Here is a 21,519-nt window from a genome sequence, read left to right as displayed (position 1 = left end):
TCCACCCGCAATATAAAGGGATTGTTTGTGATACAATTTTGATATAAAATGTAACTTGATATTTCTACATTATTGCTTGATCTTTCACCTTTCACCTACAACCCCACTGGGACAGAAAAAATGGCTGCCTCCTTTCAAGGGATCGCAAAGGTTCTGGGCTGTCTCTCGCCTTCCCTTTTACATCCATTACGACAGTATCAGGTAACTGGTTCATTTCACTTTGCTGTTGACATACCGATGAGTTTATTTGTGATCAGTTAGTGCTGAGGTTTTGAAATGTTGAGGTGATATGACAAGCCGGACGCTTCCAAAATCCTACGGTGTGCAGCAACGTAACTATCTAGCAGCGACTTGTAGCCTCGGTAATAATGCCCCTTGCGTTAACTTTATTTAGCGTTAATAAGAGTTTGAGAACCTCTCGGCAACAACACAGACACTGCTGTAGGACACAGGGGGACATTTTATGATTCTGGTAGGAAGTAATATGCATGTGTATGGGTTGTTTAGCTACTGTGTCCGAAAGGCAAGTCCCATTTGTACATGTGGATTTTTGCACCTGACTGATCAAATCGATTTTTGTATACTCTAGTTTAATTTGCACTCAGTAATACGTTTGTACTCTTTCCCACTTTACACTGCAGCTACCGTTGAAAATAGTTTAATCTTATCTTATTTAGACTGACCGAAATACACAATTCAATTTAATTTGTGTAGCCCAAAATCACAAATTTACCTCGATCTGTTCACATGTAACATCCTCTGTCCCGGGACCCTCACATCAGAACAGGAAACACTCCCCCAAAATAAACTTAATGGGGGGGGGGGGCCTTACAGAGAGCAACAGAGGAGGGTTCCCTCTATCAGGATGGACAGAAGTGTGATAGATGTCATGTCTACAGAATGAACAAAATAACAGAGTAATTACGAATACTAATATTAACAGCTGCAGTGTATATAGTAGAATGGTAATAAAAGCATTAAGGGTATCGGTAATAGCAATGTGACTACTAATAGCAGTTGGTGTCAGGTAGGACCAGGGTCCAGGTAAACCCACGATCCATGGAAACCTGTGAGGAGAGAAAGCACAAAGACTCCGGGGAAGAAGCAAAGTTAATAATGAGCATTAATGGGGCATGATTTCATACAGAAGGAGAGAGAGGAGAGAGGAGCTCAGTGTATCCTAGGAAGTCCCACGGTAGGCAAGGCAAGTTTATTTGTACAGCACATTTCACAACAAGGTAATTCAAAGTGCTTCACATAAAACCATTAAAAGCATCAAAACATAAGGCAAAAGAAAAGGAGATTCAAAAACAAGAACATTCATTAAAACACTAAAAAGCAGTGTAAGAAATAAAATACAGTAGTAAAATGCAGAAATGCAGAAATTGATTAATATCCTTGAATCTGGTTCAATTAGAGGCAGCAGCAAACAGAAAAGTCTTCAATCTTGATGTAAAGGAGCTGAGGGTCTCAGCAGACCTGCAGCTTTCTCGGACTTTGTTCCAGATATGTGGAGCAGAACAACTGAACGCTGCTTCTCCATGTTTAGTTCTGACTCTGGGAACAGAAAGTAGACCAGTCCCAGACGACCTAAGGGGTCGGGATGGTTCATAAGGTAGCAGCACATCAGAGATGTACCATTCAGTGCTTTATAAACCAACAGCAGGATTTTAAAGCCTATAGCAGCCTATAGTAGCCTATATCTAGGTCCACGGCAAACCTGAGCCAGCCCTAACTGTAAACCTGAGCGTTAAAGCCTGAGCTAAGCCATAAGCGTTATCAAAGAGGAAAGTCTTCAGCCTACTCTTAAATGTGGTGAGTGTGTCTGCCCCACGGACTGAAGCTGGTTCCACAGAAGAGGATCTTGATAACTGAAGGCTCTGGCTCCCATCCTACTTTTTACGACTCCAGAACAACAAGTAACCCTGAATTTAGGGAGTGCAGCTCTCTAGTAGGATAATATGGTACTATAAGCTCTTTAAGATATGATGGTGTCTGACCAATCAGGGCTTTGTAGGTGAGGAGAAGGATTTTAAATTATATTCTAGATGTTACAGGGAGCCAGTGCACAGAAGCTAATACATTTACTCATGTTGTGATGATGGCAATGCTGAGATGATTTTCTTTTGCTTTCAGTCGTGTCTGCAGAGGCTGCCTGTAAGATCCTGCCCGGGTCTCTCTCCATTTGTATCTCCGAGTCGCTTGTTCTGCAAAGCAGCATTGCTCCAGGATGAGGATGCCGCTGAGGCTCTCCTCCGCTACAAGGACAGACCCTGGGATTATCTGGAGAGTGAAGGTACCTAAAAGAAACTCATCTCATCTCCCGTCCTTCTCCTTTGTTTTATAATATATTCCTTTCCCCTGACAGAGTACATTGAGAGGTATGGGACCAATCCAGTATGGGCAGGCTACAGGAGGAACCACAAAGGTGGCATTCCCCCACAGAAGACACGCAAGACTTGCATTGTAAAATTTCTATTTGAATCCATTGGTTCCATGCATCACATCTGTCATGTTAAGGGAAGTCACCTAAACACTGATTCTGTTTCTGTAGAGAGGAGACAAGATATGTGGAAACCCCTGTCCAGTTTGTCGGGATCCAAATGTTCTAATCCACCATCAGGTGGGTCAGCATCTCAGTCACACTGGTTTCTCACCGCACATCAAACACATTGTGCTGTTCTTGATCTTTCACTGCTGAAGTCTGTGTCTGGAGGCTTTTGTTCTAACCAAGCACTGCACCTGCTCATTTTACTGATTTATTTGTCTGTAGCATTTGAATAAGGAGCATCTGGCTGCATACATGGACAGTTTATAAGAAGTAGCGGCCTGGAGGAGCACGATACGTTGTTAGACAGCACATAGACAGCGCCTCAGCCTCAGGCCATCCTGTGCTACAGGTCCTCACTACAGTTGAAATAGGAGTCGTCCATTCTTGTGCCTTTGGCTTCATTGATTTTCTGAGCTGACCAGGCACATTTCCATTCAATAGTAATAAAAAAAGACAAGTGAGAAAGGAAGTCAAACTTCTTGATCATGTCTGTGCTTCTGTAAAGTTGGTTCAGTATTAACAAAAAGAGGAAACTGAAGCTTTCTAGACACATCTAGCTTTCTGTCAAACATGTGGCATCAGCCACATGTTCAAGCTTTGCACCATAATCGGGACACAAATATCTATATTAAAGTCAAAAAATCTCAAATTGTACATCAGCCATATTATGTTTTTTCTTAAACACATAACACACGTAATTTTAATAAGGATCCTACAATGCGGACATTAAATAATTAAGACCAATATATTTAGTGAGCAGGACGTTTTACAGCGTAAAGCGAAAGAAGTTAAAAAGTTACTTATCGCCTCACGTAACAGAGAAACACATCTTTGACAAGCTAACTAGGACCTCAACTAACAACTGTTATTATTGATCATGGATAATCAAATGTATGTCATATGTTTAGCACTTTAAAAGCAAACAGCTTTTGCATCAAAGTGCTTCACAAAGACAGACATATACACACGTACAAGCACAGAGACATATATGTGCAGTGTGTAAATAAAGTAAGCTTTAAAAACAGGTTCAACACAGTTAACAGACTTTAACAGCAGGCAAACTGATCCAAAGTGGAGAAGCCGCTACAGAAAAAGCCAATCGACCCAATTCTTTCTCCATTAATGGTTAAGTCAGATAATTGTGAAAAATCCAAGGTGACGTCTTCAGTCTTCAAACTAAATATTTTCAATTTACGTCATAGAAGAGTAGAGAGAATTGGAACCTGTGATTTATTTTTTATTATTCAATTGTTGCCAATTATATTTCTGTTAACCAACTGATCGATTAATCATGGAATGGTGTCTGATCAGTCAGGCTCTGCCCTGTTTGCTTTGGTCCAGTATCACTCGAAACCAATTCTAATGTTTTGAGTAACTACATACATTTAAGTACTGTTCTTTAGTGCAGTTTCCACTGACTTATACTCTATTTCCATTTGATGCTCAACACTTCCACCCCAGTGCTTTTAAGAGAGACATATTGTACTTTTTACCCCACTACATTTATTTAATGTAGTTACTTTTCAGATTTATATTTTACATAAAAATCATATGCTAATCTCCTAAAATACAGTTCATTGTTAAAATGAAAGCAGCTGTTCCCATCCGTTTTGCTTTGTGACTTGTTGTAAAAGTTGGGGCCTGTTAACATGTTTCAGATGTCTGAGTTATTTGTTAGTGACTGACCGTCCAAACTTCAACTATAGCCAGCTAACATGTTAGCCAGTTTCACAATTGTGTGCATTGTCTGATTTGAATTGTCAGGCTCATAAGAAGCAACGGGCTAAAGCTGGTGAACAGCTGATATCTGCTATAATCTCTGAATCCTGACAGCACAATGTTGAAACAAACAGAACCACATTCCACACCACTGGCTGATAGCTGACTTCAATAACTTTATTTAACAAAAAAAACATGGCAACAACATGCGCATCATAGCCGTGTGCTTCTTACAGCACCGTCCTGCAGGTGGCAGCGTGTTCTCAAATTGGGGATGTGTTTGCAGTGAGAGCGTCCAGGGCCTCATATTGGCAGTAATGAATTAGCTTTCTTTCTTGTTGAATTCATTGATCAATAATCAATCATATTAACACCTAAATGTATCCTCTTCTGCAGAATGTGAAATTGTTGCAGCAGTTCATTAGTCCTCACACTGGATTGGTGTATGATCCCACTCGAACCGGTAGGTCCTAAACATGAGCATGTACTGATGCATCAGGGTGTCCAGTGGATCATGTAGTGTTTGTTCTGTCTCCAGGTGTGTGTATGAAACAGCAGAAGAAGCTGCATGAGGCAATCAACACATCAAGAGATCACGGTACGTAGGGCAACACGAGACCTGAAAGGACAGTTGGATGTTTTGAGGTGGGGCTGTACGAGGAACTGGTCCGGCTCAAGTACAGCTGTGGACGTGTTTAAGTGTACGTTGTATTTAGAATATTTTTACCGCTTTGCCGTGCTGTCAGACAGCTCCCTCTGATGGAGAAATAGAGTAGTTATATCCATCCATGCTCTCTTCAAAGCCACCAGACTCCATTGACGAGTCATTTTACCTGGAGTTGCTGGTGTATTGTCTATGGTTATTGTGCGACTTTGGTGAACCGAACTAACCCTTTAAAACACCAAAGTCACACAATAACACTAACGGTTTAAAGCTGTGAGAATATTCACTATATCAACTCATCGATTCTTTGACACAGTACTCCTGTAGTAATACAGTGATAGTGGAGAAGTAGATCACACAACACCTCTAAACATCACAACTGTCCCTTCTGTTTTCCCAACTGGACTTCTGTTTTCTCTTTTTTAATTGGACAATAAATGACAGTGATATAAGTCTATAGGATTGACCAGGGGTACTTCTCAAGTCTCTTAATGTCATCCCCGTTTCCCTCACTTGCGTCCTTTCCTTGCGTCTTAGTCCCTCCCACCAGGGATGCATGGAGGAAACCATGCAAGGAGAGAGGAACGAGGAGACATGTTTTAAGAGACATGAGACGTCCTTTCCTCAGTTGCGTCACGTGAAGCGACGTCTGTTTCTGATGACGGAGGATCAGCTGATCACAGCTGGATCAGCTGTCAGTCGGCTTTAACAGCTGGAGAGACTTTTGATAAGTTTGTGTCTGTTCACATGATCACTGTACTTAATAACAGTAACTAATAATACTAATAAAGACACACAGTAATCACCACTGTAGAGGTGTTTCTCTCTGTAGTCTGTTAAACTGTTCTGTTTATAAGCACAGGATCCATTTCTACCGGCGGAATGCGATCGTCTTATTTATGAATTATTTGCGTCTGTACGTTTTGAAATTGTGACTGTGGCGTCATTATTAAATAACCCAGAATATGATTATTGTTTCTCTTAAATTATAAAACTCATCAAACACTCAGGAATGATGTAAAAAGTGTTTGGTCTCTCCAGCTCTCTCTGACTTTAATTGTATTCATAATAAAAGTTATTGAGGGAAATATCAGATCAAGAAAACACAAATCTTTCTAATAAATGAAGAAAGTTGTTTGTGGTCCTTTTGTTGTTCAGACTACAATGAACATCTATTTAAACCAGATGTTGAATCAGAAACCTAATCAAATATAAACTAGAGTTTATTCTGTGATCCGTCTTCACTCTGGTGTTAAAGTCAGTCAGTCCGATCGGCTGCAGCGTCCAATCACATAACTGATGAACAATGAGGGGGCGTGTCGGCTGTTAAAAGACTTCCTGGATGTCTGTTCTCGTGGTTCCTCGCTCATCCCTCCTCCGAGCTAATAAGAGCTTTGGGACGGTCGTCACTATGGCGGCGCAGAAACAACTTCCGGTTCAAGCGAGGAAATGACAATTAAGAGACTTGAGAAGTACCCCAAGTCCCCAGTACAGCCCAATGTGATTTTTCAAAAGCTAATCCTAAATGAGCCTTTGACCTTCAGCATAGCTACGATAGGACCCCGAAACAGAAATTAGTTCACAACAGACTCCGGTGGGACGGAAAAAAGATGGGAAGTGTTTTTAAAATCTCAGCGGTATTGATGAACAACAGCTGTGGACCCCTAATATTCACAGAACCAGTAAAACATTACCGATAGAATTCTTCTCACATTATCTCTGTTCGATGTATGACAGAAACACCGTGTCCTCTTCCAGGCTTTCTTCCCTTTCAGATTCCATATGTGGAATTTTCAGGAGAGGACTACTCCAATTCCCATGATGCTGTGGGGTCAACACCACCTGCCCAGTCGTTGACCTCTGGTGAAAGCTGGTATAAGTGGTACAGTGAAATAACACCTGATGAGAATGAAGTGGCTAAAGTGAAGAAGACATACAAGGCTTACTTAAAGTGATGAAGACTCCAGAACCCGTCCAGTTGATCATGTTGTAATGACTAACTAAGTTACTTTGGTTTGCTGACCATGTAAATGTCCTACTGGTATGCAAATAAAAATGGCACAATAAAACCCCAATGAAAATGGATTTATTTTATTGTTTGGCTTCAGGAGATCATAACCACAGATATTTAGTAGACCTCCCTCTATTTCTAGAAATGAACAGTAGGAATTCCAGGAAGAGGCTTTTATTATCAGCATTGCTCTGAGACTCATGCGACTGGTCCCAGCTGGTGTGTACGCAGCTTACAGAGTGATCATGGGTTGACCTTGTTGACCATGGTCTCTCCCAGAGACTCCAACACCTCCCGCTTGTAATCGTCAAAGTCTCCATCGATCTGGTTGACCGAACTGTCTTCCACTACCCACATCTGGCAATGAGTCTCCGTGATGAGCCGGGCGTCGTGACTCACGATGATCACAGCTGGACAACAAGAGACAGATTGTTAGCTTTAGGAGAAAGAACATGGACAGGCAAAATAAAGCATTTTTGATTTACCTAAAGTTTGGCTTACTATTGCAAAACCTTGTCATTCATCTGACTTAACAAGAGTACTACTTTTTCTGTTTAAGCTTCCATAAGTAACATCTGATCAGTAACAGGACATGTCAGCAGAGACATGTAGAAAGAGTGTGTCCATTACTGAGTTAGTCCACCCGAGCACACTGACCCTTTAACAACCTCATGTAAGGGACCCCAATCACAAATTTGTGTCAATGTATATCGGACGATATCATCCGTCTTTAACCGGTCAGTCAGGCTCTAAATGCCTACATTGTTAATCAAGCCATCACTCAAATGTCTAACAATAAATGAGCATTCTTGCCTCATTTGTGGTCTGACAAACATTCAATTTAGTTTTTGAATGACATTTTTGGCGGAAGTAAGAAACTTGCATGCTGTAATGATAAATGTCAGGTGTTGTGAATGATAGACAGTTGATGTTTTGTGTCTCCCACCCTTGAGGCCACTTTTCTTTCAGAAACTAAATGAAGAAACCCCTAGTCAGTGTTACACAGGAGCATCTTGGTTGCATGTCAAACCTTTAATTTGTGTTTCCTCCTACTTTCCAGGCAGCCATTAGTTCCCATACATTTCACTACTATATGATAATCCACTTGTACATCAGCCAATCTGGGGAATGTTATGATCATTAGAGTAGATCCTTGCTGGTGGACACCTCATGTGTCTCCTCTTACCTCCTTTATATTCATTGATGGCCTCTGATAAGGCATCGATTGACTCAATGTCCAAATTGTTGGTGGGTTCATCCTAGGAGAAAAGAAGCAGCTGGTCAGTTGGTCAGTCAGGTAGAACATCAGCAGTGTGTATAGAAGGATCAGTGAACCTCACCAGGATCAGCACGTCAGGCTGACGACAGGACAGTTCAGCAAACACTACTCTGGCTTTCTGCCCACCTGTTTGGAGAGAATTCCAGAAAACTATGTTAGAAAATGTCTCCTTCCTGTCAGCCGACAGAAAATGTCATGTCGTGACGCTTCATATAAGTACCGGACAGTTTAGAGATCTGAATGGTGTGGGCGTGGCTCTCCAGGCCAAAGCGTCCCAGGCACTTCCTGCCATCCTGGTAGGGAAGGTTGAAGTTCCTCATTAGGTACTCTGTGGCAGTCTCCTCCATGTTCAGCTGATCAGCATACTGCTGGTTAAAGAAGCCCACTTTCTGCAAGCAGACAATAGACCAGAGTTACAGCTCTGATCATTTACCAGAATCACACTGTAAGGTAACACACCACTGTTCATGTCAGAACAGGGCACCATGCCATACAATCAGCAGGCAGTTGCTAGGACTGTCACAATCATGACCAATTATTATTATGATCACAAGCGTGTCTAATAGATACGTTTAAGCCCACCACCCTCCCTCTGGTTCTTCAACATGCTCCGCAGACCCTTGTTTGAATCTTAGCCGCCTGGCTCCAACCCACAGCCGCTAAACAGCCTCCAGCAAGCCCCACTGTGCTCTGCTCCTCCACCATAGATCCACTCGTGTTTGTGTGGTGTGTCAGAGAGCTCCAGCGTTCTCACAGCGGGCTCTGTGAGCCTGATCTGGCCGAGTGGCTAGCCATCGACCCCCGAAGGGACAAGCTTAAAAACTATGGGGCATATTTTCGGTTCTCCAACATTTTTTTGTAAGATTGGCAATATTCAAAATCGACAGTTGATTTCTCGCTTCAAAATCTGCGCTTCACTACGGAGAGCGCAAACTCCGCACTGTATTCAAGAGACATACTTTAACAGGAAGTTACTTACCAAGCGATGATTCTTCCTCATCTCACCTTTAGCCTAAAAAAAAGAAACATCCAGTTACCTCACTGGTACATATATTTGAGTGAAATTCAAATGTTTGCATACATACTTACAGGATTTAATTTCCCAGTGAGCAGCAGCAGCAGGGTACTCTTTCCAACACCATTGGGTCCAACTATACAAACTAAAGGAAGGAGGTCAGGTCAGCAGAAGATTGGAAGATCAACTAATCTTTTTCTGCCATTAACAATATAGTAACTACCTGAGTGCCTCCATGTTTATTTCTGTTTAACCTTTGTGCCTCACTCTGAAAAAAAGATCCTCTGGTGTGTAGCTAACAAATGTTTATTAGGGCCCGAGCACCGACGTAGTCGGAGCGGAGGACCTATTGTTATTCTATCGTTTATTATTATTTTACGTCTTTTGTCACAAAGAGGAGGTGCTTGGGATACTGGAATTTCTTTTGAAATTTAGCACGCAAGCCAGTCGTGGTGAAAATTGCAGTGTGATTGGGGTGTCCAGCTGCGGTATGAAATATTGGCTCGATAGCGCTCCCTATTGAGTCGCCCCAACATTGGGTTTCACCTAGCTGTATGAAATTTGGTACGTATGTGTAACGTGATGGGACGTACAAAAAAATCCTCTTGGAGTTATTCACTAAACCAAACAGGAAGTCGGCCATTTTGAATTACAGCGGCCCAAACACTGAACTTATTGAAAGGGTTTGTGGGCACACCATGAGAAAAAGACTTCTCTGATCTAAATATGTGCAAACTAAGATGCTTGGAGAGCAAACGTTAGATAACAGTGGATTTTCAAACCATGTCAGTGGGCATTAGTATAAATGATCTGTCCAGAGCTTCTTCATGACAATCAGGTTAAACGTTACAATGAATGCTTCACACTACAATCTAAAGTTACAGAAGAGCTTAAAATGAAAACAGTGTTAAATTAAAGTGTTCAAGTAACAGAAAATGACACTACTGTTTTGTTAACTTTCATGTAAGTCCAAATACAATCAGCAGGACACTGCAGGGAGTTGAACCCCATCCCAGTAAACTGACAGTCTGTTATGTTACAAACACTGATGCACATTCACACACATTCATTTTCTTAATGATCTTTAAAGGCTTACATTTATGATTGTATCGGAGGTACACTCAAAACATTTGAGGCTTAAGACCTGGCAACATGATCTTGCTACGCTGCTGGTCGACGCAGGAAATATCATCTCACTCGTGCACGCAGAGTGTGATGGTCACAGAAATGCGTCACACAGAGTCCTGCCAGTACCCTCTCAGTACCCTCGACGTGCGTGAAGTTGCGAGGGCCCGATCAATGCTGCTCGCAGCTTTAATTCATTCTTTGGAATTTTAACCATTTAAATGCCAATGTCTGTTTACATAATGCAACTCTTTTATTTGAAAAACAAAAACATTTGTTTCCATATACTAAATGCTGGGGGGGATTATCAGAGTCAGGGATATGTCAATGATTTGCGACAACAGTCATTTTGATGCAATATGTTTTGAATATTGACAGATAAAAATTAAAAAATTAAAAAACCCTCTTGAGCTTCTAATTTCACCAGACAAAGGACTTGTCTCTGTTCTTGTCTTGTCAGACCTTAGTGCTGCGTTAGACACCATTGACCATTACATCCTATTAAAGAGATTAGAACATTTGATTGGCATTAAAGGAACCGCACTAATTAGACCGTGTCCACACTACTATGTTTCCATTTGAAAAGGCATATGTTCTGCTACGTTTACACTGAGCGTCCACACTACGCCGGAGTGTTCGAGCACCGAAAACGGAGGAGTTTGAAAACGCTCCTGAGGACAGATAAGTTCGAAAACGCCGGAGTTGCTTTGTCGTGTTGACGGTCGAAAACGGATAAGTTTGGAAACGATGACGCCCACACCCGCGTTTGCTACTTGATTGGTTCTAAGCAGTCACGACGTGTCCTTCCCTGATTTTTTCTCCCTGTTAAAGGGGTTTTTCTGTTTTTCCTGATCTGATGTGAGGGTCCTGGGACAGAAGATGTCACATGTGCACAGATTGTAAAGCCCTCTTTGGGCTATACAAATTAAATTAAATTAAAAAGAGATGTAAACTGAAAAGTTAAAAAAAAATTTTGTCGTTTAAGTTTGAGATGTGTCAGTGATTAGCAACAATTTCTATTTTGATGGATTTTTATGCAAAAAGATTAGATTAAAGAATCTCACCTGTTAATTTACAGTCCATAAAAAATGTAAATTATTGTTTTTTATTATTCCTATTTACCTTCAAAGTTCTTACCTTCTAATAGTGTATTAGCTTACTTTGCAAAGCAAAAATAGTTTATAAGATCACTTTAAACAACAGCCATTAGAACTAATTGCTCTCAGCTCATGCAATCACATACACACACACACGCAAAAACTACAACTTTGAAGCCAGGGCTCTAGAATGACAGCCTGACATCATGGAATGATTTTATGCTGTAATGGCTCACAGTTTTCTCATTAGGTCAAAGACACGTGAATCAGAGCAAATGAAAAAGACAGTCCTGATGGGCAGGTGGCTCCTGACGACATGTAGTGTTAAGTGGTTGGAAGACTAGAAAGGCGCTATACAAGTACAGTCCATCATTTCGGCTGCATACATTTGCTGCAGTGCTCCATAATACAGCAGCCATGCCCCTAGTGGAAACCAGGAAAATAGCATGCATTTGCCTCATAGGGCAAACATGAGAAAATGACTCAATCTGGAAGAAAATAGAAAAATAAATATTTCGAAGCCAGGCCCTACATTGAAAGCAATGATATAATAGAATGTATGCTTTTATATTGTGATGACAGTGGGATAAAAATTGTGGATTTAAAATGATTCAATGGGGACATTTTTGTGTCCGTATTTTGGCTACACAGTTCATCAGACTTCTTATAGTAGCGGACGTTGAACTTAAAAAATTCAGAAAAACACTCACAACTTTACCAAACTTCATAAAAGCCAAAAAGGTCCCTAGTGAGGTACAAAGTGTTAAGCTACTAAATCAACTTCTTAACCCTCCACCAACATATAAGTACACAGAAAGATGTTCTCAACATTAACAATGATGGTAGAAGCAGCATACTTACTCCTGGAGTCCATGTCGATTCCAAAGTCCACATTTGTGAAGAGAGGCTTGTGACCCCCGTAGCCAAAGTCAACACCTGCAGAGGAGAGAGAGAGACAGCTCTCACTTCACTGCAGAGCTTTACTCTTATGTTGCTGTTCTTTGTTCCTGTGTGTATCACTGATTATTATCATGTGTGCATCATTAAGTGTCCCGTCTTGTTCTCCAAGGTCAGCCTCAAAATATATTTCCAATTCTTGATTATGTGTTCGTCTGTGACAACACTGTTATTCCCTTTAGTGCTGATTGATGAATCGTATTTTCATCGTCATAGCGATATCAACATGCGTGATGAGTTAAAGTAGACCTGTATGGAGCCAAAGCCAGGCCAATAGTTTTGATCATTTGAAAATAACAATTTGATCCTGAAAGTTCAAGTTTTGGCCACGAACATTCAAAAATAAAAATAAGTGAATGAAAGGCTTTTTTTGGTTGAATATAATTTTTATTCAGTTCTGGAATTGTTTTGAATAAAATATTTATTTTCATTTTTCACTTTCATATATATTTTGATATTTGAGGTCAGATTTTATATTTTCAGATTAAAATCTTATTTTTTGGTTTCACCTCGAGAATTATGATTCAACACTTTCTATTCAGTGGGGAAAAAACTGTGATCCTGTGAGAAACTTCAGAGTCGAACCAGGGCGGGGATCAGCTCACGTAAAATGCGTCAGGGGTCTGCAGCGATGTCGGCAACCCACCCGAGCCATCTTGAAACACGGACCAAGGGTGAAGCAAACCCCGTGAAAGACTAATCGAACCAGTAGCTGTTCCTCTCCGAAGTTTCCTTCAGGATAGCGGGCGCTCAGTTTTTCCCCACTGTATTTACGTGAATATGGTGTATAGAAAGTGTTGAATCATAATTCTCGCGGTACCTACGTGTGGTTGAGGAAGGTCCTCAGCCTTCGTTATGCTGTCACTCATGATTACACGCCCCTCTCAGTTGATGCCACGCCCCCCATACTAGATCAGGGCCAAAAGTCTGAACTGAAAAAAAAACATCTGAGAGTGAAAAATATAAGACCTCAAATATCAAAATATATATATGAAAGTGAAAAATGAAAATAAATATTTTATTCAAAACAATTCCAGAACTAAATCAAATTATATTCAACCCAAAACATTTCATTCACTTATTTTTATTTTGAATACATTGCTGTATTTTTGAATGTTCATGACCAAAACCTGAACTTTCAGGTTAAATTTTTTTCTCTCCAAATGATCAAAACTATTGGCCTGGATTTGGCTCCATAGACCTGCAGACGACCTGTTTATTTTAGTAGAGGACAGGAGGAATGACTGATGTCTGTGTTCTTCATTCTTTATAAACTTCACTCAGGAATATTATTTATTTTATTGACATGTTAGATTTGTTTCTCGTGAGATATTAATGACTGTATGAAGTGACTTTTCTGTTGTAACCATAACTGTTGCTGTTCTAGAGCCTAGTTATGTTGAAAATATTCCATTCTAATCCTGTTCTGAATTTACAGACAGCCGGCTGATGGAGGAAATGTACAGCTAATATGCACACTTCAATATTTGTCTATTTATGGCAAGTCATATTGTCATCACAATATTATCGCACATCTCAGATTGACCTAATTCCTCCATCATGACTGAAGGTTCATGTAACCAAACCATGTTGTCAGTCCTCACCGGCCTCCTTCAGCCCTCACCTGCGTGTTAGCTCACTGGTCACCTGCTCTACTGGAACATGTGCACCATTGAGCTGCTGCAACAGACTGTCGGTGTTTATAGTTCTTACTGTGTAGTCCCAGGATGGGCGGTGAGAGAGGAGGTGGGTTGGGGAAGGTGAACTTGACGGTGTACTCTTTAGGCCTCTTCAGCAGCTCTGTGGCATCCTGGCTCTCCTCCTCCTGACCTCCCTTCTTCTTGCCTTTCTGCTGCTTTCTGGTCAGGGCCTCCTTAGTTTGCTTCTCCTGAGAGGAAACATTGAGACAAACAAAACAACATGAGACAGGATGGATGGATAAAGCACTGGTTTAACTGAGAATGGAGAGGTTTGACACACACCATATCTTGATGCGAGTCCACAGTTTTATGTTGTACATTTGCTTAAGCCATGAAGACCGTATAAGCATGTTTCAACAGTGACTACTGTAACAGAGTGAGAAAAGTCGAGTTCACTTTGTCTCAGCTTTAGAAAACGGAATACTTACAGCCTGTTTGGTGGACTTGCCACCAGCCTTCAGATCTTTCAGTTTCTTCTCCTGCTTGTCATACTGTTTCTGCAGTTCTTTCTGCTTCTGCACATACATCTTCTTGAAGGTCACTTAAAAAAAGCAAAGTAAACCAAAAAACACCATGAGTAATGTGTGTCTCACTCTGTCTAACCACAACGCTAACACAGTCCTGTCCTAACTCAGTACAAAAAGCAGCAATAAGACAGATTTCAACACAGATATAGAAAATGAAGTCGCTCAACAGATTGACTTTCAGATCCATTAGATCTGAAGGTAGACATCAACTATGAAGTCAGATCAGTCGTTAATGAAGGCACACAGGAGTCGCATATATATTTTGCAAAGACAAATGACTCTCCAAAAAATATCTATCAATGAACACAAAAATAGTTATCAATATATATATAAATGTAAACAGATTCACAAATGAATTAATGTAATTTTCAACCAATCACATGAGTGACCTTATGATCTTACATCATGCACAGGGTGGAAAGGATGGAACTCTTCAGACAGCAGTGTCGATGGTACAGTTAACTCTTCGGATCAGAGGAGTTCAGCCTGTATTAGTTTGATAGACTAGGAATGTGACAGCTGCGTATTGTACCCTGCAGCATTAGCAAATCTTGGCTAATGCTAACATTAGCGTAGCTCTATGTTTGTGTGCCAGATGATGGTCTTTCCTTCAACATTGTGGGTGTAACCTTCGATCCAGTAGCTGTATCACTTTGTTCGGATTGTTTGGAGGATCCTTACAGACTAACCCACCCACGTTTGGTTGTTTCAACACTTGTTGTCAGATGTTTTGACCTTTTCCCCGAAGCTAGCTGTCTGAGCTGTTTCCAGGAGATTCCTTTCCATCACGCTCCCTACATGAGTATGACAGAGGATACCCTCATTTGTTGAAAATGGAGGAGAAATCTGATTGGCTACAAACAATTTCCTGCAAGTGACGTCAGGAGAGTCTAAAAAACCCAACACACATGCAGTGAAGTTCACACATGACAAGTAGTTTGTAAATGCAGCTTCAACTGTTTGTATATAAATGTAACAAGATCCAAATGTTTTCCATTCATCCATTCATATACATCCATTCATATTACATATATTTAAAACAAGAAACATTTATGTGTATATCAGAAATATATTTATGAATGTTTTGTTTTTATATGTGGAATTTCTTTACATTTATATATAATAATATATATTTTGTGATATCTCATCCCCAAGGTATAAGTTCTTGCTCTAAATTGCACTTACAGTAGTTCCCTCTGTAATAGTAGAGCTTCTCATTGTCTAAGTGGATGATATCTGTACACACTTCGTCAAGGAAACTCTGGTCGTGGGAAACTATGAGGAGAGTCTTCTTCCAGCCTTGAAGGTAGCTGTGGAAAAGAGTATACAAACAAACAACTTGAATATAATAAAAAGCAGCAGACATAATTTCCAAATATTCAAGTTAAAAGTCACCTAATGTAAGAGTGAGAGTTAATGCTTGATCAGGTCTATCTGACATATTATTTACTGAAAGCTAATTAATGCTGAGTGGAATACTTTTTTAGAATAAAAAAACAACACCGTTAACTCTGTCAGCACTTTCGCTGTAGTTAGCGCTGTTAGCAGCGTTAGCTATGTCGGCTCAAACGTCGTCATGTTAAGTACCGTTGAGAGGTTATAGCATATGCTCCCAATCTTGTATTAGGCCTCTTTAAGGAAACTTTTAAGTGTTAAAAGTCAAACACTGAGCCTTTCTTTCCACTGAAGCCAAGCAGCGTCCCACATTCTTTGCTGCTTGTATTATTTCAACTGGCAGACAATAATATAAGCAAACAATATGTCCTGAGTGACAGGTCTGTCTCACTCTGCCTCAAACAGGCAGGACATTGAGTTAAAGTTCATTCAGAATGTGCTTTGAGTGGTCAGAAGACTAAAAAGGCGCTATACAAAGACAAGTCCATTTACCAATCAGATGTAACTCTGATTAACAAAGTTAACTTCCCTCATCAACATCATTTCTTCCCACTTAATACTAATTCAAATCTACTATAGAATAGAGAAAAGAGTGTCGGAAAGCTGAGGGCAGGTATCGAAAAACAAATCTCCAGGTTCACTGTGACATCTAAAGAGAGACTTCGCAATTATAACTTGGAACTTAGAAATGCAAGGCAGTCCTTCTTCTCTGACATCATAACCAAAAACAACAACAATACACGCGCCTTATTTGCTACCGTCGACAGGCGTCAACAAACCCTCCAGTGTCAGTAGCTGCTGAGCTCCAATCCACCTGGGCATGCAATCAATTTGCCTCCTTTTTTACTGACAAAATTCAGTAAATTAGACAAGCAGTCAGTGCCCCCACACCAACCACAGGATGTGTGTTGCCCCCATCTCTGAATAACATCCATTCAAATGTCACGACACAATTTCATTCAATCGACCTTGGAAGCCTAGAAGATATTATACAACATCTGAAGTCATCCTCCTGCTGCTTGGATAACCAACACACTTTTTCAAAAATATTTCAAACTGCATGACCACTGATCTTTTACAAATTGTAAACACATCCTTTCTCTCAGGTGTCTTCCCACAAGCCCTAAAAACTGCAGTTATTAAACCACTCCTAAAGAAGGCTAATTTAGACTCCGCAACAATGAAAAATTGTAGGCCAATATCAAACCTCCCATTTTTAAGTAAAATAATTGAAAAAGTGTTTTTCCAACAGCTGAACAACTTCTTGGCCGTAAATAACTGTTTTGATGTCTTCCAGTCAGGCTTTCGACAGCACCACAGTACTGAAACTGCTCTTGTTAAGGTTTTCAACAACATCCACTTAAACACAGACAATGGCAGAATTTCAGTCTTAGTATTACTAGATCTCAGTGCTGCATTCGACACGGTCAACCATTACATACTACTAGACAGATTAAAAATCTGGGTGGGACTCTCTGGCTCAGCACTTAACTGGTTTGAATCCTACTTGAAGGACCGAGAATACTTTGTGTCTGTAGATAATTACACATCAGAGCTGACTAAAATGGTGTCCCCCAATGTTCAACACTGGGGCCTCTTCTGTTCAACATCTACATGCTTCCACTAGCTCAGATTATGGAAAACAACAAAGTGTGTTATCATAATCATGCAGACGACACACAAATCTACATAACTATGTCACCAGGGGACTATAATCCCATACAAGGGCTGGGTGAATGCATTGAACTAATCAACAACTGGATGTGCCAGAATTTTCTTCAATTCAACAAAGATAAAACAGAAGTAATTGTTTTTGGTACCAAGGACGAACGATTGAAAGTCAGCGCTCAGCTTCAATCACTGATGTTAAAAACCACAAACCAAGCCAGAAATCTAGGTGTAGTTATGGATTCAGACCTCAACCTGAACAGCCATATCAAGACAATTACATAATCAGCCTACGATCACCTGAAGAATATATCAAGGATTAGAGGACTTATGTCTCAACAGGATTTGGAAAAACTTGTCCATGCATTTATCTTCAGTAGACTCGACTACTGTAACGGTGTGTTTATAGGTCTCTGTAAAAAGTCAATCAGAACGCTGCAGCGCGAGTCCTCACTAAGACCAAGAAAGTGGATCACATCACTCCAGTTCTGAGGTCTTTGCACTGGCTTCCTGTCCAACAAAGAATTGACTTTAAAATCCTGCTGTTGGTTTATAAAGCACTGAATGGTACATCTCTGATGTGCTGCTACCTTATGAACCATCCCGACCCCTTAGGTCGTCTGGGACTGGTCTACTTTCTGTTCCCAGAGTCAGAACTAAACATGGAGAAGCAGCGTTCAGTTGTTCTGCTCCACATATCTGGAACAAAGTCCCAGAAAGCTGCAGGTCTGCTGAGACCCTCAGCTCCTTTAAATCAAGGTTGAAGACTTTTCTGTTTGCTGCTGCCTTTAATTGAACCAGATTCAAGGATATTAATCAATTTCTGCATTTTACTACTACTGTATTTTATTTCTTACACTGCTTTTTAGTGTTTTACTGACTGTTTGTAATGTTTCAATGAATGTTCTTAATTGTTTTTAAATCTCCTTTACTTTTGCCTTATGTTTTGATGTTTTAATGGTTTTATGTGAAGCACTTTGAATTGCCTTGTTGTTGAAATGTGCTGTACAAATAAACTTGCCTTGCTACTATTAAATACTCTTTCATATCACCTAGGAAAAGACACTAGATTAAAAAGCTGCTTTGTACTTGTTGAGCCAGATGACGGCGTTCAGGTCCAGGTGGTTGGTGGGTTCGTCCAGCATCAGCAGAGTGGGTTCCATGAACAGAGCTCTGTGGACACAGATGGTTAGAGTGAATGAAAGAGAACTTCTAACAGGTCAACGTTGGACCAGTTCCATCCATGAAGTTTGTAATGGTGTACCTGGCGAGGGACACCCTCATTCTCCACCCTCCAGAGAACCTCTTAGTGGGTCTGTTCTGCATCTCAGGGGTAAATGACAGACCAGCCAGGATCCTTCTGGCCTTGGGCTCAGCTGCTGCAGCTCCTATAGCCCTGAGCTCTTCATAGACCTGTGAGGGAGGAGAAACACAGAGGCAGGTCACATGATCAGGCAGGCTGTAAATAAACCAACAGTTTATCCAGATTGTTTACACTACTTTGTTTGGAAGTGAAACTGAAGGTGAGTGCACCTGAAATGTCACTAATAATCCCTCACTGCACAATTACTGCTAATACAGTTTGTTTACAACGAATCATTGTACTGTTTGCTTTGTCCTGTTGTGGCAATGTGTTCCCAGATCTTAGCAATTCATGATTTCATTACTGATAGGAATGAGGAATAACCCTAATCCAGAAATCCAAAAGGTTTTCCTTGTAGTCCACTGGAAGTATTCTTAAAAGCTGAAATATAGAGTTTTTTGGCAACTTGGGGGCAGTAGAGCTAACTGTGAACACAACACTGACATTCTATCACCTTGTAAAGTTGATAATGTGAACAGTTGCCAGTAGGCAAAGAGCAGCACCATCATTAATTTGGATTAATGTAAGGCACATATTCTCTCTCTTTACACTCTGGTTTGGGTCTCCACCCTCTCCTGATAGAAAGCTGTGCCTCTTATGCTGCTAAATGCTCCACTGTGTTCTAAAGCTGGACCCACTGGTTCTAATGCTTAGCATGGGTTAAATGCCTGTTAAAAAACTGAGCAAATACATAAATATTCTAAAGGCAAATACAGCCTGGTAAACTGGCACTCACCTTCTCCAGCCTCTCAGCCACACTGTCCTCTCCCTTCTCCAGACGAGCCTGGAGCTGTCTCTCCTCCTCCAGAAGCTTCAGACGGCGGGTGTCTGCCTTCAGCACTGCCTGCACCGCCGGCGTGTCATCAGCTACCACCTCTAACACAAAAACAGGTACATGACAGAGTCAGTGGGCGACGCCAACATGGACAGACAAGGGATTTCTGACAGGTCACTTACCCTGTTCACACAGCAGCACATCAATGTTGGGGGGAATGCTGAGAGCTCTGTTGGCTATGTGTTTCAGTAATGTGGTCTTTCCTTTGCTGAAAGATGAGACGGAGACAAGTGAATACTGGATCAGTGTACAACAGGAAATACATTGGCAACTATTACAAGCCATAGTAACCTGGCTACTGGTCACACCTCCAGGAAACCTGCAGAGCTCTTCATTAGGTTAGCAAAAGATCACCCAACTCAAGGTTCAGATTGAGTCTCGGATCGGATCACTTTTGGAGATGCCCCAATCACGTTCTTTGAAATCGCCAATATTGATTGCCGATGAGCCAAATCATCAGATACAGATGTTTTTGTTGGTTTTCTTTTGTTATAGCAGCTAGTATTCACTGATGACAGGGGCTACCATGCAAGGTACCACTTGCCCATCATGACTATCCATCATTCACGCAACATTCATACACCGCAGGCACAGCTACGGGAACAATTTTGGGGTTAAGTGTCTTGCCCAAGGACACATCGACATGGACTTACTAGTTAAATAAAAGGTAATATATATTAATATATATTAAATACAGTGGTTACTTTTAAAAAAGTGTGAAGAAGTTAAAGTCCCAAATCCCTCTCTAGTATCTATTTTATATTACTGTGCAAACATCTTCTTCATGTCAAAGGTGGCGCATCAAGAAGCTGTATAGACTTCGCTACATTTATAACAAAAATACACTCAACGGAAAAGCCTGCTCACAACATCTTACAAACACTCAGGCAGACCGGCCCAACCAAACACCATCTAAAGCGGTGTGACCGTATAAGGAAGAGAGGGATAAGATCACCGATAAAGATAAAATCTTTACAGAAACATGGCTTCATCATAACATCCCAGATTATTGACTGTATACCACACCAACAGAATGCAAGACTCCGGTAAGAAGAGGGGAGGCGGACTGTGTGTTCACATCGAAGATGCTTGGTGCTCAAACATAGTCAAAGTCAATGGACAATGTTTCCTTGATGTTGAATTTTTAATGCTAAGATGTTGACTATAATATCTGCCCAGAGAATTCAGCAGTGTTTGTTGCTGCTGTTTACATTCTTCCAGATGCAAATTAAAAAAAATGCACTACAGGAATATACATCATATACATCATATATGAGCAAATGTGTTGATGTGGTGATTACAAAGACAAAATAAAATCAATCCCAACCAGAGAGAATGGATGACCGCTCACTGTCAGTGTCCTCAGAGGACCGCTCACTGTCACTATCCTTAGAGTAGTGTGCCATGAGAGATCCTCAGGTGTGTCATGGGAAAATGTCCAATTTCACTTAAACGGTCCAAAGAAATATTTAGTTGCTGCAAATAATTTTCCATTGTTGAGCGTCTGAGCCTGCAATATAGTGGCTGGCTAAGTAATAAATACTCTTCCATGCCAGTGGGTGGCAGTAGATTTAAAACAATTAAATGATGCGCAGGAGAGGTTGGGGTGACAA

At 40.8% G+C, this 21,519-nt stretch overlaps 2 protein-coding genes across 5 annotated transcripts in view; one reads left to right on the top strand and one right to left on the bottom strand.

Moving 5' to 3' along the window:
- The first annotated feature begins 47 nt into the window (after positions 1 to 47).
- On the top strand, positions 48 to 7,015 carry mrps18b (mitochondrial ribosomal protein S18B). The gene is made up of 7 exons (XM_076105706.1): positions 48 to 201; positions 2,137 to 2,296; positions 2,369 to 2,466; positions 2,555 to 2,623; positions 4,667 to 4,733; positions 4,809 to 4,868; positions 6,693 to 7,015. The coding sequence occupies exons 1-7, from the start codon at positions 121 to 123 to the stop codon at positions 6,887 to 6,889; spliced, it is 732 nt and encodes a 243-aa protein (XP_075961821.1). The 5' UTR covers positions 48 to 120; the 3' UTR covers positions 6,890 to 7,015.
- The window catches only part of abcf1 (ATP-binding cassette, sub-family F (GCN20), member 1), a 30,769-nt gene continuing 16,259 nt past the window's right edge, over positions 7,010 to 21,519 (bottom strand). For all 4 annotated transcript variants that reach the window (XM_076105687.1, XM_076105688.1, XM_076105689.1 and 1 more), the window contains 14 exons: positions 20,029 to 20,114; positions 19,808 to 19,947; positions 18,973 to 19,121; positions 18,798 to 18,881; positions 15,831 to 15,955; positions 14,547 to 14,659; positions 14,132 to 14,306; positions 12,323 to 12,397; positions 9,314 to 9,384; positions 9,204 to 9,236; positions 8,445 to 8,613; positions 8,286 to 8,350; positions 8,132 to 8,204; positions 7,010 to 7,355 (listed from right to left, as the gene is read on the bottom strand). In XM_076105687.1, the coding sequence (XP_075961802.1) occupies positions 7,189 to 7,355; positions 8,132 to 8,204; positions 8,286 to 8,350; positions 8,445 to 8,613; positions 9,204 to 9,236; positions 9,314 to 9,384; positions 12,323 to 12,397; positions 14,132 to 14,306; positions 14,547 to 14,659; positions 15,831 to 15,955; positions 18,798 to 18,881; positions 18,973 to 19,121; positions 19,808 to 19,947; positions 20,029 to 20,114 (1,525 nt within the window). In that variant the 3' untranslated portion in view covers positions 7,010 to 7,188. The remainder of the gene's footprint in view (positions 7,356 to 8,131; positions 8,205 to 8,285; positions 8,351 to 8,444; positions 8,614 to 9,203; positions 9,237 to 9,313; positions 9,385 to 12,322; positions 12,398 to 14,131; positions 14,307 to 14,546; positions 14,660 to 15,830; positions 15,956 to 18,797; positions 18,882 to 18,972; positions 19,122 to 19,807; positions 19,948 to 20,028; positions 20,115 to 21,519) is intronic.

Source organism: Anarhichas minor, unplaced genomic scaffold (genome assembly GCF_050575085.1).
Source record: "Anarhichas minor isolate MPS153535 unplaced genomic scaffold, ASM5057508v1 ptg000033l, whole genome shotgun sequence".
NCBI classification, from domain to species: domain Eukaryota; kingdom Metazoa; phylum Chordata; class Actinopteri; order Perciformes; family Anarhichadidae; genus Anarhichas; species Anarhichas minor.
The sequence above is the reverse complement of the archived record's forward strand: the minus strand, read 5'-3'. Positions and strand labels throughout refer to the sequence as shown.